General features: G+C 38.9%; 1 protein-coding gene and 1 non-coding gene across 2 annotated transcripts; both read right to left on the bottom strand.

Moving 5' to 3' along the window:
• Window positions 1–3,498: 3,498 nt before the first annotated feature.
• On the bottom strand, window positions 3,499–4,812 carry LOC137737399 (uncharacterized). The gene has a single exon (XM_088683975.1). It carries the CDS (start codon window positions 4,810–4,812, stop codon window positions 3,499–3,501), a length of 1,314 nt encoding a protein of 437 aa, XP_088540101.1.
• Window positions 4,813–19,009: 14,197 nt separating this feature from the next.
• On the bottom strand, window positions 19,010–19,116 carry LOC148691281 (small nucleolar RNA R71). The gene has a single exon (XR_015956069.1). It is a non-coding gene; the product is annotated as a small nucleolar RNA R71 (small nucleolar RNA).
• Window positions 19,117–19,144: the final 28 nt, after the last annotated feature.

The raw sequence follows: 19,144 nt of genomic DNA, 5'->3' as shown, positions 1-19,144 counted from the left end.
GTGATCAAAGAACAACCGAGGATATAAATCTCTCATCCGATCTTCAGTTTCCCTTGTAGCTTCCTCCACAGAATGATTCCTCCACAAAACTTTTACCAAATTCACTGTCTTGTTCCTCAGAACCTTTTCCTTCCAATCTAGGATCGTTACTGGTTTCTCATCATAAGTCAAATCCGGATTGATTTCCAAGGGTTGAGGAGGTATCACATGAGGCGGATCAGCAACATAATGTCGAAGCATGGACACGTGAAAAACGTTATGTACTCTAGCCAACTCCGGAGGCAACTCCAGCCTGTAAGCTACCTCGCCAACTCGCTCAGTGACCATGTATGGTCCAATATACCTGGGACTCAACTTACCTTTCTTTCCAAACCGTACAACGCCTCTTCATGGTGAAAGCTTCAGAAATACCCAATCGCCAACCTCATACACTTTGTCAGTAGCATGCCGATCTGCTAAACTCTTCTGCCTATCCTGGGCTGCCTTCAGGTTAGACTTAATTACCCGAACATTTTGAGTAGTCTCCTCAACAATCTCCGGGCCCACCAAAACTCTTTCTCCGACCTCTGACCAACACAACGGTGTGCGACAAGATCTACCATACAATGCCTCAAATGGTGCCATGCCGATACTCGAATGAAAGCTGTTGTTGTAGGCAAATTCCATTAAATCCAACTGCTTGTGCCAAGCATCACCAAACTGTAACACCGAAGCTCGCAACATATCCTCCAAAGTCTGAATGGTTCTCTCCGACTGTCCGTCCGTCTGAGGATGATACGCAGTACTATAAAGTAGTCTCGTACCTAAAGCTTCCTGAAACGCCACCCAAAATTTAGAGGTAAATCTTGGATCACGATCCGAGACAATACTCACAGGGACACCATGGTACTTCACGATCTTCGAGATAAACAACTCAGCTAATCGGCCCAAAGAATATTTCTCCCTCACTGGAATGAAATGTGCTGATTTAGTAAGCCGATCAACAATCACCCAAATGTCGTCAAAACCATTATGTGTACGCGGAAGCTTGTACAAAAAATCCATAGTAATGTTTTCCCATTTCCACTCTGGAACGGGAAGCAGCTGCAACAACCCAAACAACTTCTTCCTTTTCGCCTTAACTTGCTGACAAACGGCACACTTACTCACATACTCAGCTATCTCCCTTTTCATACCCGGCCAATAATAAAATGGTCGAATGGTATGATACATTTTAGTAGCTCCTGGATGCATAGCATAAGCCGAGATATGTGCTTCATCAAGAATTGCTTTCTTTAAATCCAAATTATTAGGCACAAACATCCTACCCTCTTGCATCAGCATGCCATCCGAATCACGAACTCTGAGGTCTCTCCTCCTCCCTCGATCTCGAGCTTGAATCAATTCTTGAGTTTCCCCATCAGCTACCTGAGCTTCAAGCACCCGATCAACTAAAATTGGCCTAACTTGAAAATTAGCAAGTAAAGCCACCTCTCGATTTTCTGCCTCCAACCTCACTCCCGTAGATCTTAAGTCTGTAAGAAAAGGAATGCGACTAGCGTACAACGCATTGATACGGCCCTGAGACTTCCTGCTAAGTGCATCAGCCACAACGTTTGCACGACCAGGGTGATAATCAATCGTGCAATCATAATCACTGAGCAGCTCCATCCACCTCTGCTGACGAAGATTAAGATCTTTCTGCGTAAAAAGATACTGAAGACTCTTATGATCTGTAAAGATCTTACATTTCTCTCCATAAAGGTAATGTCTCCACAACTTCAACGCAAAAATAATGGCGGCTAACTCCAAATCATGTGTAGGGTAATTCAACTCATGAGGTTTCAATTGTCATGAAGCATAAGCAATCACCCTACCATGCTGCATCAACACGCATCCCAGACCATTCAAAGAAGCATCACTATAAACTTCGAAATCACCACTATCGTCCGGGAGTGCCAAAACAGGTGCATGAGTAAGACAATATTTCAACTGCTGGAAACTCTGCTCACACTTATCATCCCACTCAAACTTAACGTCTTTCCTCGTTAATCTCTTCAGTGGTAAACCAATCACAGAAAAATCCTTAACAAACCGTCGATAATACCCTGCTAAACCAAGGAAACTCCTCACCTCAGTGACGGTTCGCGGTTGCTCCCATTTCTCCACAGCTGCCACTTTTTGAGGATCCACTAAGATACCCTGAGCTGAAATGACGTGCCCCAAAAACGTAACTTGGTCTAACCAAAACTGGCACTTACTAAACTTAGCATACAATTGGTGCTCCCTCAACCTTTTCAACTCCAAAGTAAGATGTCGAACATGCTCCGCTTTAGACTTAGAATACACCAAAATGTCATCGATGAAAACAATAACAAACCTATCCAAATATGGCTGGAACACCCAGTTCATCAAATCCATAAAAGCAGCTGGTGCATTCGTCAAACCAAATGGCATAACCAGGAACTCGTAATGACCATAACGAGTCCTGAACGCCATCTTAGGAACATCATCCCTACTAATATTCAGCTGATAATATCCAGACCTCAAGTCAATCTTGGAGAATACACAAGCACCTCGAAGCTGATCAAACAAATCATCAATATGCGGCAACGGATAACGGTTTTTAATCGTCACCCGATTCAATTGCCGGTAATCAATACATAGCCTCAAAGTTCCGTCTTTCTTTCTCACAAACAACACTGGAGCTCCCCAAGGTGAAGTACTAGGCTGAATAAAACCCTTATCCACTAATTCCTGCAACTGAACTTTCAATTCCCTCAACTCAGCGGGAGCCATACGATAGGGAGTCAAGGAAATAGGATTAGTACCTGGAAGCAACTCAATGGTGAACTCCATGTCTCGGTCTGGCGACAAACCAGGTAAATCCTCAGGAAAAACATCGGGAAAATGTCTGACTACCCTCACATCCTCTACTCTACTAGGAGCAGCCTCATCCAACACCACATGAGCTAAGTACCCCTGGCAACCTTTAGATAACAACCTTTTCGCTTTCACGGCCGAAATAACACCATGTCTCACCCCACTCTGCTTGCCCACAAAAGTAACCACAGGTAATCCAGGACGATGGAACGTAACTATTTTCCTGTAACAATCAATATTGGCACGATTGAAATGCAACCAATCCGTGCCCAGAATCACATCAAAGTCAACAATATCCAATGGGATAAGATCAGATGGCATAACAACATCCTCCACTATCACTGGACATCCTGGGTACACACGATCTACAATACATCTCTCCCCTCTAGGCATAGCAAACTCTAAATCATACCCTAGAGGTGTGGGGCGAGGTTGCGTCACTTGAGCAAATGTATGAGAAATCACATAATGTGTAGCCCCACAATCAATTTATACTCTAGCAAAATAACCAAGGATATTTAACGTACCCATGATCAAATCTGGATTGTTTTGAGCGTCCTGTAGAGAAATATTATGAATGCGCCCCTGGGTTTGCTGCCGTCCACCTCGACCTCTGCTCGTCTGGCCACCGCGACTCTAAGTGCCACGCCCCTGACTGGGCTGACCAGACTGCCTCGAAGACCCTGCACTACTCGTAGCATTCTCCCCCTGCTGAATCTGTCCTCCCTGAAACCACTGAGACCCGCCTGCTGGAGCTGGAGGATACGGCATATAGCCACCAGAATACTGAGGATAACCACCCTGAGAATATGGGTCCTGGGGATATTGATATTGCCCCGGGGCATAAGGAACAGCATCGCCCTGATAGTAATAGGCACCACCTCGACCTGTCTGCACATAACTACCAGGACCAGGAATTTGCTGAATCGGTACAGGTGGTGGCAAGAAAGTCTGCTGAGGCTTCTGCTGACTCTGGGGACAATTTGCAGCCCGATGTCCCATCTGCCCACAAGTAAAACAACCACTGCTGCCCCGCCTACACTCACCAAAATGCCGATTATTGCACCTGCGGCAAACTGGGGCCCTACCTCTACCAGCATCACTCTGTTTCTGGCCTCTAGCACCACCAGCAAACCTACCACCACGACCTTGACCAGTGGTGCTAAAACCACCGCTAGAAGAGCTAGAACTAGTGCCACCTCTCTTGAAGTTCTGTGTCCTACGAGGTCCAAGCGACGCCTGACCTTTACCCTTATCATCATTCCTTTGATTACCGTCTTTCTCTTCCTCCTCACTCTCGCTCGGCATATTTTCTGAATCCTCAATTCTCAGCAGAATCTCATAAAACTCCTGGTAGGTGTCACAAGGGGTAGTGGTCGCCATCGAACGCCACTTCTTTTTAGTGCCTAAACGGAAACGACGAAACATCTCCGCCGGATTACCAGCAACATCTGGATGATAGCGAGACAAATCAGTGAACCTCCGGTAGTACTTATTTGCTGTCAACTTCCCCTGTCTCAACTCAATGAATTCCTGCTTCTTGCGGTCAATATACTCAGGAGGCACAAACCTTCTCCTGAACAACTCTTGGAATACATCCCAATCAGTCTTCTCAGCTGGAGTCAAACGACGAAGTTCCTGTTCCCACCAGGATGCAGAATCCTTACCCAAAAACCACGATGTCGTCTCTACCCACTTCTCGACAGGGAGATTCCCCTGATTATGCAAAACACGAAAAATATTCTCAATATGTTCTAGCCACCGCTCCGCACCCTCATAACCCTCGTTGCCTTCAAACTTATCCAACTTCATATTATACATAGTCTCCAGAGGAGTCCTCTGGGGAGGGCGGAGCGCCGAATGAATAGATGTAGCAATAGCTTCCCCCAGCTGAGCTATATCGGGGAAACTAGGCTCAGCAGAGCGACGTGGTTCCCGACGAGGCGGCATAATTCTGACAGAAGACACCAAAACCATTAGAATACTCACAAAAGTACAGGACTGCCAAACCTAGGCTCTGATACTAAACTGACACACCCCGATCGAGATCAGGGCATGCTGGCCATCATGTGAAAGTGAAATAGCCATGTGCGTAGTGCGGAAGCTAAAAGAATAATAATAAAAATAGTCCGAATAAATAAAAACCAGCTTTACACAGTAACAACAAACATGTGCAAGCCTAAGTGTGAAAACAAAGTTCAGAGCGCGAAGACCTAATGCAGTCCGGGAGAAAACGATACTACAAAAGCACACCCGAAGGTAGTCCTACACTGGTAATAGTCTGTCAGATATGCCGGGGAAATCCTCAGGGAAGCCACCAAAAGTGCTAGCCAACTAGAACCTGGAGGGGTGCAAAACAAAAAGTGTGAGTGGGCAAAAACAAAGCTTTTGAAAAACCATTTCATAAACAAGTTCTAACCTCTCGCCGTAAAACCTGTATACTTCCTAGAAAAATAGAATATACACATATATAAGTCATGCTCAGAAATATGCCATGCCAAAAGCCTCGAAATAAAATGCAAGTGCTCAGGTAATGTCAAAGCAATGCCATGTAATCTTTTAGCCGGAGTCACCTAATGTGACCTGTACGGCTGAATCTAGAGCTCAAATCTCCATCTCACTAACTATAACTGCACACGAGTCGGAACCACCTAAACTGGTCTGTACGACAGGACTGGGTGTAATATAAGTACGCTCAAGTGCTACGATCACGTGAAGGCTGGGCGAATAATCGCGGGTCACCTACGAGTCGGAACCACCTAAAGTGGTATGTACGACAGAACTGTGCACCTAACTTGGATCTAAGATGAGCGTGTGGTGCGGGAGGTGAACATCACGTGAAGGACTGTGCCCAACTCTGGGCGGGAGCACTAACACCGGGGGTGCAGGTTATGAGCTCTCTATGCATCTCAAATCACTACTGAACGTAAACATAAATCACAACTCACTTGGCACTTACCTGTGCGTCCGCAGCACCAAACATATATAAACATATGCGACTCATAATGCGTAAATAAATGGCAAACAATAAGCATGGCATATAAACGTATAAACGTTTCAAATCAATTTCTGGGAAAAATATAAGTATATAGGTATATACGTAAAACCAAAAGCCCACTCACTGGTATGTAGAAGGGTCGTAACCCCCTTGCCTTGAGTGATCGCGCTCGTCCTCGGGATAGGTCTCACCTATATGCGAAACAACTATAAAAACGTTAATTTTAAAGCACATAACCAACCTTATGAAATAACTTCTCATACAATGCTTAAATGGGGTGTATGAATACACCAACGCGATCTACTCAACCTCAGGAACATCCCCATATTTTTAGAAAAATTTTTCACTGTCGCACGCGCCGGCCACGCGCAGGCACGTGCCTGGCACGCTGACGGCGTCAGTTAACGCCGTCAGGAATATTCCCTTAACTTTAACGGAATCCGTTAACGCCGTTAGGAATATTCCGACCAAACTAACGGAATATTCCGTCGTCTTCTCCGGCAAGGCTTCGGCACCGTCGCCGGCGCCAGAAAATCGTGAAATCTTTAAAACTTCGTATCTTCTTCGTTTTTCAACCAAATTCCACAAAATTGGTACCAAAATGAAGCTTACAACGAGAGGAACAAATCCATGCCACTTCCAAGTGCTAAAATCTACGGAATCTCGCCGGGAAAACACCACCAACTCCGGCCAACCTCGAAACTCACGATCCCGACGTCCAAAACCTTCAAACGAACCACCCCGAGCCTCCTAAGGACCTCACCAAGCTTCCTACAAGCTTGAAATTCCCAAAAACACAAGAATTAACATGTATGAACAGTGACAAAATCGGGGTATCCCGAGTTCGACGTGAAAACAAAGGTATCCTTACCTGGAATGGGTATGGTTGAACTTCTATGGACCTCACGAGCAAGAATATATAATTTGTTCCTTCGATCTGTGAAGATTACAAGGGTTTTGGGGTATGTCCGTACAAATGGGATAGAAAATGGGGAAGGGAAAATGGCACGGGATAGGGTGCAGGGCAGGGAAGGGTGAAGGAGATGTGTGGGGAAATGTGTGTGGTCCACAACTAGCCACACCAAGCTCAAAACAACCACACAACGCAAAAATCACACTAGGGGCAAAATCGTCTTTTCACGCGTACGTTTTAAAAAATTTCGGAACGGGCTGTCACAGGACTATCAGAGTAAATATTCTGATTAGTTGACTAATCAGAATACGTAATCAAACAACCTTAGTCCAACAGGCTAGGCTTAAGCCCATTATAAGTTATTACTTGTCTTCCAAGTAAGGAAACTCTAATTCATGTCAAATTAGGATACCTTGGGGATTAGGCAATGTAATCATATAATCCTAAGAGGATTGAATATTTTATCCTAAATTCCCTCCTAGATTGTCTCCTGATTTAATAGGGATTACTCGGTCAAGATCTTAATAAATACCCTAGTCTGGGTATTTATCTAGGAGAATCTCTGGATCTCGAGTGATCTTTTTAACTTCTCTACGATCATCTAATATCAACACATATTCTCTACAGGCTATTTGTCCACACATAGACATGGAGACTCCTCTTTCTTACACACGTAAGTCAAGGCATCTTCGTCAAAGATGGTTCACGATGTCGCACACACCACACCACACCACTCCATCTCTAGAACTATACCCGTGATTTGATTCTTCTTCCCAGAGAAATGTAAGTAGTCCGATCATGGATTCAATCACAAATCCGCCCTCAATCAACCCCATTCACACTTCGCTGGAGTTCATGGGTGGTTTTGATTAAATACCTCATTTTTGTGCATATGTGTCCAAATTTGCATCCAACAGTTGGTGATTTCATTAGGAGATCGAAGAAGAATCCTTTTTCATTTCCAAGATTTAATATATCATATATGTTCAAATGTAGGAATATGGTTAACTCCTACTAATCTTCTGTAAAACTAGTAAATAAAAGATTCATTAACATCTTTATGAGAAATCAAATGATTTGATCTTTTCTCATGAGACGCTTATAGCTCCCACTAGCTTGCTTAGGTTTATGGTGGATGGATCTCTACAACTTATACACCTTGTGGTTCCTAGTCTTAGACATATATCATCAAGACTATCTTGATAATGGTTTTAGAAACCCATATTATGTCCAAACGTTGAATCACCGTTTAGTTGTAGCAAGCAATCTTTGAATTAATTGAAACCAAGACTACGTCAAAGATGGTTTCTTCCAAGTCAACCAATCTCTTTGATTGTAGTCACCTTGAGCTATCAATTAGCTTTAAGGTTTCACTATTTCAGATCAAATGGTATTATACGATTTCCTTGAGTATATGTCCTACACACACCCAATGTAGTCATAAGGATCTTCATTCTTATTTCTTTCGAATTAAGAGGTGTAACTTTATGACATAATCACAAAGTTCAAATCATTCAACTGAGACGGTTTACAGATCCTTCTCGACTACCTTGGAGTTCGTGTTGTAGGAACTAGGTTGTTACATTTGTTGAGTATCATCTTGTCTCTTAAAGAACTTATTCCTTGAGTTCTATCTCTCGTTCATTTGCTCTATCTTAGGCAAATCCTGTTGTAGGATTATAATGAACTACCCAACATGCAACATTTGTTAGTTGGTTTATAGAAGTGATATCCTAAGGTTAATTTAAGGATATCCCACAAGATTGTTCTCAAACAAATATTGCTTATTCGCACATTACCCCAAATCTTAACTCGATTAAGACTTGTCTTTATTTCCAACTACATCCTATGGAGTTATGAAACTTTTTGGAAGACATTCTTGTTGACAATCAGATTGTCTTAAAAGTGTATATCCTATATATGGGTAATTTGATAATATGTAACAAACTACATCTAACTAGAGTTCGTTCTTCTCCTAATGGAGAAATCCATTCTTATGATGCTACTTTCCTTGATACCTTTCAAGCAAACTCTTCTAAAGTGTTCATTTTCCTTTGATCAAATCTAAGAAGAAAAATACTTTATACGTCATACTCATCAACTTACATTTTCTTTGAAACCTTTTGCAAAGTCTTCGGACTTGTGTTCATTCAAAATACACGATAGTCCAATCGATAGTGATCTTCGGTGAATGTCACACAACATGAGTAGTATTATGTAGTGGACATATTCCACTAACATCTAAGTGAATTAACCTCAACAACTTTGGGACCCTTTCTTCTTTCCAAAATAATAAAGATTTGAACAATTTGCCCTCATAAAAGTTTAACAAGAAGGCATCGGATCCGGACCTAACGATCCATAGCATCCATCTATGGCCAACTTGCAATTTATGTTTTTGAGATGTCACGACTTAGTATGGTTAGTCACTACCTTGTAACCTTTTGGGTAAGTATCATTATATTCTAAACAGTTAACACTACCACATAATCTCTATAATATAGAGACAATGAATCGGATTACAATAATCCAATTATTCGTTAATAACGAACAATGTTTTGTCAAACAAAACAATCCATCCATCTCTTAAAATTATAGTGACGGAATTAAGTTCCTTATTCAAAATTGGGATGTAAAGACAATTTTGGTTTTTCCAATTTCTTTGGTAGTTCATATGAGGAAGTAAGTATAATCTGCTTTCGCAATGATCTATATCTTTATTCACATTCCGAATGTGAAGTACTTTCTCTTCTCTCATTAATCTTCTACTTTTTATTAGTCACTCTTTTACAATGGTTGCAAAACACAGTTACTAGAATCAAACATTCAAACAAAAGAACCAACTATTTTGAAAAATTTCAAGAACAATTTACAACACCTTCGAAAGGTGAGTTCTCGACACTTGCAAGACGATGCTTGCAAATAACCTTTTCCATGTGCATCATTTCATAAAGAAAGTTTGTTCCCTTGGAGTTATTTTGCCTTCTTCATTGGACTTCTCCTATGACTACAACAGTAATGGTCCCTAAACTCCCACTGTCTCTCTTGAGACTTATTTCAATTATGTTATACACATCAAACGATTTGGAGAGTGTGTGGTTGTTGTTCACTATATAGTTTACAATAAACTTAGCGAACCATTTGCATAGGACGCAAAGGTGAAGTCCTAACTTAGTTTCTGTCTAGTGAAGTGGTTTAACACTTTCAACACCTAATGATTCAAAATCATCATTAGTGCATATTGATGGACTATTTTTGTTAAACAACCATCTTGTTCTAAACAAGATTACAAACTTTCAAGACTTGTTCAAGGCAAGTCTCACTTCTTTATACAACAATTTGTAAGTGAAGAATCATGGCACATAAACTGTCCATGCCTTTGTGTTTACTTCTCAAGTTCCATGTTTATTTAACAAAGAAACAAGCGCTGGTGTTAACTAAGGGTTGTTCAAAGAAACTCTTATTTCTTCATACAACGATTTGTAATTGAAGAATTATGGCACTTAGAGTGTCCATGTCTTTGTGCTAATCTTCTCAAGTTCCTTTGTCCATTTAACAAAGGAATAAGCACATATTGTTTGTGTTATCCTCTTTATGATAGACATATATAACATGTTCTTCCAATGATACATTATGAATAGGAAGATTGTGAGGAGTAGGTACATATCCAATCCATCCAAGACAATCTATGAGATTGTGGTACCAAGTATGGAAACTAAAGCCTTCAGTTTTTCTTTGTCAAGTTTTGGATAGTGCTTGCAAATATATCAGTAAATAAATATATAATGAATATAAATTGATTGATTTTAAGCTATTTGATCCGGGTCTTTAAATCAAATAGCACCACCCACTATTTGTCAAATTCCATATCCCTCATTGGAATCCAGGAGTTTTGGAGGAAACTTTTAGTAGGGTATGGGAGACTCACCATTACCATGCCAACCTCATCATATCTGATTATTGGCTAGCATTAATAATAATGAGAGAGTAACTCTTACTCTACAACTCTTGTAAGTTCCCATCTTATTTGGCCTCTAGAGAATCTATGCCTTATAATATCTTCTTATTGGCACTTCATTCACTTAGTCAAGTCTTACCCACCATGCTTGTTTGTGTAGGGGTTCAAGCATGCCTTAGAATGTCTTCTTATTGGTCACACTCGTTGCCTACCTTCACAACATCAAATGTATAGAATAGACTCCCTAAATGTAAACGCATGCTTTGTGCCCCCTCTAATGTAGAGTTAAAGCACGGTGCATTTGTGTACATTCGAAGAGAGCCAACCATGGTAGAAGGCCATGAAACGGTGTTCAAAGCACTTTCACGCTTGTCAACTTAATATTGGTTTGATTGAGGGTTTTAGGTCTCATCACATATTAATATACATTTTAATCCAATTAGAACTATTTGGTCCTATCACAACTATGGGTCCATGTGATTGATATAGTAGTATATGATACTCCCACTATGCTTGTAAAATGTTTTTAAAGTAAGAGTATATGGTACTACTAACTTGAGCTTTGCATTCTTTGATGGACTATATAGTTACCTTAGGGCATTAGGATGACTATGAACCTTCGATTTAATCCAACAAGAGCCTAGTGTTGGATCTCAGTCTAGGGATGGTAATTGATTTTAGTTACGCATTTAATCATATTAAAGCGTGGTTACCTATTGGGCGTTGGACCCAACTACTCCAATTTCATGCATATCAAATAAAATAAGAAAGGGGTACTTTAATGTAAAGAAGAGCTTATGCTCTTTTACAACATTTGATCAAATCAAATTACAACAAAAAAAAAATCTAATCTACACATTCCCATGGTTCAAACAAATTCGAGAGACGGCCTATCACATAGTTCAATTATAGTAGGTTCATAATCACCCTTTCTTTAATTAATTAACACTTTAACTAATTAAACTAGAATGTAACAATGTCATTTGGTTTTTGTATCCATAGAATTGATTTAAATGGAGCTAAATGAAATGAAAATCCAATTCTCATTTAAAGAGAAAACTATTTTGTTCTCAACCTAATTTGGGCCAAAATGCAATAACCTCAACAATTGGGCTATCATGCAAAACACAAACTTTTGGAGTCACTTTCTAAAAACACAAAAGTCCACTACTTCATGTAATTACAACTAGAATCTAAAATTTTTTACAATTACAAAAACTTTATTAAAGGAGCAAAAGAATTTGTCCTTTAGTGATTTTGGGAATTGTTATTGGCACTCCAAAAATCTAATTTTGCACTCCAAACTTTTTGTAATTAGAAAGAAAAATACACTTGTGAGGAGTGTAGAATGAGATTTTTCTAGTGCTAATAACACTTCCTTACGTAAAAACATAAACTTTTGGGCCAAAGTGCAAATACACAAAAGTATCAAATTTTATGTAATTGCATAAAAACCCCAAAAGTACCCTACATGTAGGGTGGCTGGTTTTGGGGAGAGGGATGGTGTCAAATATATTTTTAAGTTTAAAAAAAAAAAAAAAAAAGGTGATAGGTGATGTCCATGAAACATGAAAAAAATGTTGATGTGAATAGTGCAAATCATCTCACATCAACTATTACAAATAAATTTTTATAAAAAATCCAAAAACAATTTTGAATCAAACACCCAAAACTTTATGTTCTTGTTATGAACATGAAGAACACAACAAGAACATTGAAGAACATCCATGAAAACCCATAAGAGCTCCATGAACATTATTCACCTAAAGGCACCCCAAAACCCCTCAAACTTAAGGGAAATAACATATTAGATACTAGGGGTACTTAGGGGTTCCTAATGTCACTTTAAAACCATTTTAACAAGACAAACAAGAACCCAAAAATTCCACCCGTGGATTTGGCCGAATTTCCCCAAACAAAAGGCACAAAATTTAAGCTCCAAAATTCATGCTCATATGAACCAAATCTACAGCATTTGAGATGAACAACAAAACTCAAAACTATGAACAACATTCAAATCATTAACTATGAACAACAAAACTCAAAAGGATTCACCAACGGCTAGACCTAGGCTCTGATACTACTTGAAGGAAAATTTGTGAAAAACTAAGAACATCTGCACCTGCAGTTAACAATTAAAGGCGGAATCATGCTTATATGTACTAAAAAACAAAACTTTGCCCATTAAATTCAAAGCCTAGTAGTTGTGAACCAAGACTCAACTCAAATCAAAGAGAAAATAGTTGAGGTTTCTTATACCTTCGTTGAATCCTCTTTGCATAAGCAAAGGCTAATCACCCAGGAGAGAGGGCCTTCATTCCTTGCTTATTTGCTCCATGGATTTTTGAAAAATGGATGAGTAGCTTCTTCAAGTTCCCAAGAAAGGGAACCTCTAACATCACCGCACCAAGGAGAGGATGAAGAAGAGATGAATGACTTTGGGGAGAATTTGATGCTAGTAAAAACTCCTCAAAGGGCCGGTCTCCTAGAGGTGGAAGGAGAGCTTTTGTTCTCTTCAATTTCCTCAAAGAGAACCCTAATGAATTTTAGCTATAAAGTCCCTTTTATAGTCACTTAAGTGACAAAAATAACAAAACCTTTCCTTCATGCTATGGCCGGCCTTCTAAAGGCTTTTGGGCTGTTTGGGCCCTTTTGAGTCTTTAATCATTAAGTTTTAATACAACTTAAGTTAATGGGCTTGACGGTTCTAAGCCCAATGGGCCTTGAGGTCCAATAATTACTCAAAAGCTAAAACAAACTTATTCGTTTGATTAATTAACATATTAATTAATCCTAACCATAAACCATTAAAACATTTAATTGTCCTTACTCAACTTCGTTGTTTCTTCAATCTCTACCTTGCACGGTGTACGATCTATTAGGTTCTAATTAGCGAGGCAGTGGGCAGGTAGAACTTTTACTAATCGATTATCAATTGAAACTTACTTTCAATTCCCCTTTAACAAAAATTAGTGATTGCCAATCTTCAGGGCTTCCACAAACCATGAGTGACACCTAACCATATGTTATGGCTATGCAAGCTAAACAGAAGAGGTGGAGAACCTATTCAGTTTGGGATTACAATGCAATAAGGTCATTCTCTAAACCAATACTCTTGATCACATTCTTTGTATGATTACCTTGAATGTGATTTGGAACATACTTCCTAAATTGTATTCAAATGCTATGGCCATAGACTTTTAATCATATCATAGAGTATTCTCCTACAATGATTTGAAGGTTAAAGATCCCTTGTTGCCCACTCACATGCCTCTACGATTTGGTAGCTTAACCCCAACGATGCCGTGGACACTCTTAACGAAATGCCTTTAACATAATCAAAGATTAATGACCTAATTATATGACAACTATGGTGTCTCAGGTCAAATGACTACTTTGCATTATCCCAACCATAAGTTCTCATGTGACATGAGTACGAGAACTCCTCGTTGATCGCGTTTAGTGGACTCATTCTCTATTGAGCACCTACATACTTGTCTTGGTGTCAATCACACCAATGACTTGAGACTAATAACTTTTTTAGAGAGAAGACATAACATGTACTGATCTTAACGGATCGTAAATGCCTAATTGACAATACTATGATCACGAATGTTTAGGATATGTGTACGAAAGAGAATGACTTCATGAATCTAACTTCTTTCGATCACATTCTCCTAATTACATATTCATCGGACTTATTTTTTAAGCGTATACCATTTATATGAGACGACTTTAAACAATAATCTTCGCTCTTATATTAAACTAGTTTAGTTTAACATGTGAGATTCCACAAAATATCATCATATTATTGGATTTAGGGCATAGGTCCAACATGTATAAGTACTAATCAATTGGATTGATACCAATAACCCCATTGCCTTGCTAATTGGAACCTAAAACGATTGTGCACCAATACACTCGTGTGATGAGATAACCAAAGGTTGATGGAATTAATTAATTAGATTATTTAAGTAATGATTAATTAGAAAATCTAAATAAATCATAGAAGCAATGAAACATCATTTTTGGGCTTAACGGAAGTTTGGGTTCTTTCAAGCCTACTGGGCCTCAATCCCATCTGACTTTTAACTTAAGTATAAGATGGCTTGAAATGAGAAAATCCCAAGCCAAGCCAAGCACAAAGTGAGGCCGGGCATTGAGGGTGAAAGAGAGGGAGAAATTCTAATTGTTAGGGTTAGTTCTCTCTTCCTATAAAAGGGAAGTTATAAGGAAAAGTTCCCTTAGGGTTTTTGTGTGAACATCTTGCCTCAGGAGCAACAAAAACAACTTTCTCTCTCTCACTTAGGCCTGCCACCAAGGGAAGAAGATAGTTGCTTATCTCTTTTTCTTTTAGTTATTCCTTCATCCATCTCAGTACACTAGTAAGTGTGGATCTTTAGAGGTCTTCAATCTTGGAGACTAAAGGAGAATAAAAGAAGCCTAAATTCTTCATAATTTCCAAACTCCTTATGTTTTATGCTTACACACTCTGAGAAATGTAAGCCCACATGTGGATATAATCTGTTCTCCTCAACCAAGCAGACAAGCTCTGAAAGTTGGAAACAATCTTTAAGAATGAACTAGAAGCCAAAATTTAGTTTGAAAGACAATTTAAGGAGAAGTCTGCTGAGCTTAAGGTTCTAAAAAATGTTAGGCGCTAGTCAGACGGCGCGCTAGAAGCTAGCGCCTAGGAGCCTAGTTTTAGGCGTGCTAGGTAGATTTAAGCACATTTATGATATATGATATAAATAAGTAACTATTTACACAATAAACCTAGGCTTGCATTGGAATTTAGATTTATTAATTTATTATCTAATATATAACATACAAAAAAAATATTAATTGAGCGATACAGTTCTTTACTAATTAAATTGCCACAAAAGGGCCCCACCTCCTGCATTTTCAAAGCAAATGATCTAATTGAATAATAATTAAAAATAAAAAAAAACGAAAAGAAGCAATTGGCCACGCGAAAAAAGGTACAATCATCTCCCTTATCCTTTTCTCAAAACTGCAACATATCTCGTTTCTCTCTTTCTGCAACATCTACCGACTGCTCACATCGTGCTCCATCTGCAACGGTCATCGATGGCATTTTCACACTTGCATCTTCTTCTGTGCAACAATCATCTAATGCCTCCTCAAAATGCACCATTAGCCTCTTTTGCACGCAACTTATCTCACCCACTAGTCACTCTTCCACCAACGTCCCATGACATTTCTTTCAAAGTGATAGAGTTGTCGGTGGCCAATTAACTCACCAAGTGCCCACCTAGCCCACTAGATGCCGCTTAGCCATTCTAATCAGCTGCCTAATAGCCTAGATTGATTTGCTAAACGATTTTGGGTTAGTCGTGGCGGTGCTATGTCGCCTACCGCTTAGGTGGCTGCCTAGGCCGCTTTTTAGAACATTGACTGAGCTAGAGAGAGCGTTAGTAGAATAGCGATTGGCGAAAATTTCCAGCAAGTCCGAGCTGGTGATAAACTGTTCCATGAGGAGATTAAGGCCATAAACCTCTAACTAGAGATGGTTAAGGTCAAACCGAACTTGGAATTGGAGTAGAAGGCCAAAGCTGAGGTAGAAAGGACATTGACGGTGAAACAGAGTAATTGGAACACAGATTGTTCCAATCTGAAGTCTGATGTCGACAAGCTAGTCCATGAGGTGGAGTTTAAGGAAGAAGCGCATGCCATAACCCTTTAACAAACAAGAGAAAAAGGAGAGGCATGCCACCACCAACTGTGGTGATACACGCAAAGAATATTTTATGGGTTAAATTATTGCTGCTACTGTCCGCGGTTAAGCTTAACATAATCAAAATATGAAAAGCCTGCTACTGCACGCATATAGATAAGCATGAAGAAGCCATTGCAATTGCAGGATATCAATTATCATGCCCATATAAGCTTAACCATTCTTCTGCAATTTTTTGTTTCTATCCATTGTTATTTGACGCTTTTTAAATTACACCTAGTAGAGAATTATATCTCTATTACTGAAAATGAGTTTGTTGGTTTTACACATAAAAGATTAATGAATCTACTACTCGTTGTTTGTTGAAGTGATTCATGAAAAAAAAACCATGTTTTTTCTCTTACCACTTTGCATAGCCCTTTTTTTTATTTTTTATTTTTATTTTTATTTTTTTATGGCACAGTTTGTACTAAAGAAGCAATCAGGTCTCCGATGTGAACGTGAAGCTCCTGATAATTCATATATTTCATGCATTTATACCATCCATTTCTAGTCTCTTTGTGATGTTTTTGAGTTAAACTGGTTGCATTTTACCCTATTTTGTGTTAGTGTGCAATTACATGTACTTTAGGATCATTTTGAAGGCAAAAGAAGGGAAAACATGCCTTTTTTGGAGTTGATCCTTATTCGAATGCGGAGAGAAGTTTAGTGGCTTGTTTTGGAGCCCATATACAGTTGTTACTTGTTTTGAAGTCCAAATAAAGAATCCAAGATGAATCTGGCTTGTTAGAAGATCAGAAACAAAATGGGAAAGGAATTGGGATTTCTAGCCTGATTTGGAGGTGCCAAATAAGGCACAAACCTACAAAATAAAGGCTAAGTTGCTGGGATCACTTTGGAATATCTTCCAGCCTCTTTTACCCCATAAAAAATTGCCTTTTAGCCACTTTTACATGCCCTTTTTATTTTGGGCGAATTACACAATTCTAATTATCTATTTTTGCTCTCTTTTCATTCACTTTAAAAAAAACCCTAGCCATTCCATACACTTTCACCACTACTGAAGACTCATTGCAAAATGTTGTTCTTGGAGAAGTTCTACATTAGAATTGTTTCAAGGATTTCTTCTCTTGAATTTATTTTCACTGATATTGCGTATTTTTGTTTTAATTTTTGTGAACATGATGTGTAACTAAGTTCATAGCTAGGGATTTCGATGTAGCCTTGCAAAATTGATCCATGTTTTTAAGTTAAAGTATTCAGTTTATCAATCTGCTTCCTGTTTCATTCACTAAATCTATTGTTAAATTTGTTTGTTGATTTTAATGTTTGATCACCATTAGGGTTAACTACATATCATTTAATCAAGATTATAGTAAACATCATGCTTAATCTTGGTAGACATGTGAATGAATGAAGAGAATGCTATGCATACATGTTGCCATGTATTTTCTTTGGTTCTTTAACGTTTTCTTGCATGCTAACGACTCTTAATTAGGAACTGAAGTTAAACATCCCAATTAGGTTCCAGATTAGTAGAATTGATCAAAACCACACATCATATGGCTGATCATATATATGTAAAATGAAATCAGGAAACAAGTTGGTAGTTGAATGCGGCATAACTTTATAAACATGGAATTGGTTTTGTAATGGTGAATTCAAATCCCTGGCCTTATCCCCATTGTTTCTACATCACTATATTATTTGTTGCTAAATACTTCTTGCATTTTAAGTGATTTAAGTTTACAGCACAAAAACTACTCTGAATTGGTTACCTTCATTCTTTAGTTAGGGTTCTTTCAAAGTTAGTAATTTATAGAGGTCCAATCAGTCCCTGTGGTTCGACACCCTTACTTGTGCCATTATACTAACCATATTTTTTCACTAGGAAGGAACACAACAAAATTATGCCGGGGACTAATTTTAGTCCCCTATAAATGCTTGTTTTTGTTTAAAACCCTATCTATTTTCATTTAAAGTTTAGATTCCTAAATTCCTTTTTTTTTCTTTCTTATGTAGTATATGTCAAATAAACTTGTTGAGATAGGCCAAAGACTTGAACAGTTAAAGGGCAACACCTTCGAGAACTTTGTATCAACTAGTGCTCTGATTAACCGTGAAGAAGAAGATGATAGTTCTTATAGATCAGCGAGTGTAGGTGCTTATTCTGAGCACTCTAATTCGGACGGAGAAGAAGAGATGGCTGACAATAATGATGACAATTGAGCTTTAGAGGATTATGCTCAATTGATTATACCAAGTTCATCTTCATGCATCTTGCTGCCTCCTGAAGCTAGAAACTATGGTCTTAAATCTTCACATTTTCACATGCTTCCATCTTTTTATGGTTTACCTAACGAAGATCCGTTAGCCTATATTAAAGATTTCTATAATGTTGTGAGTGGTTTACCTTTGTAGGGAGTGAATGAAACAAATCTGAGGATGAGGGTCTTTCCTTTCACATTGAAAGATAAGGCTAAGGGTTGGCTAATGACTTTAGCACCTGGTTCGCTCACCACTTGGGATGCTGAAGCTAAGAAATTTTTAGATTAGTTTTTTTCTACTCAAAAGATAGACATTTTGAGAGGGCAAATCTTTAACTTTAAGCAAGATAATGGAGAACCTTTCAATGAATGTTGGGAGTGCTTCAAAGGCCTTTTGCTGCAATGTCCACATCATAGGTTGCCTCATTACTTACAAATGCAAATTTTT

The sequence above is a fragment of the Pyrus communis genome, chromosome 14 (assembly GCF_041283825.1).
Source record: "Pyrus communis isolate YQ-2024b chromosome 14, ASM4128382v1, whole genome shotgun sequence".
Lineage (NCBI taxonomy): Eukaryota > Viridiplantae > Streptophyta > Magnoliopsida > Rosales > Rosaceae > Pyrus > Pyrus communis.
This window is presented reverse-complemented; position numbering and strand designations above follow the sequence as displayed.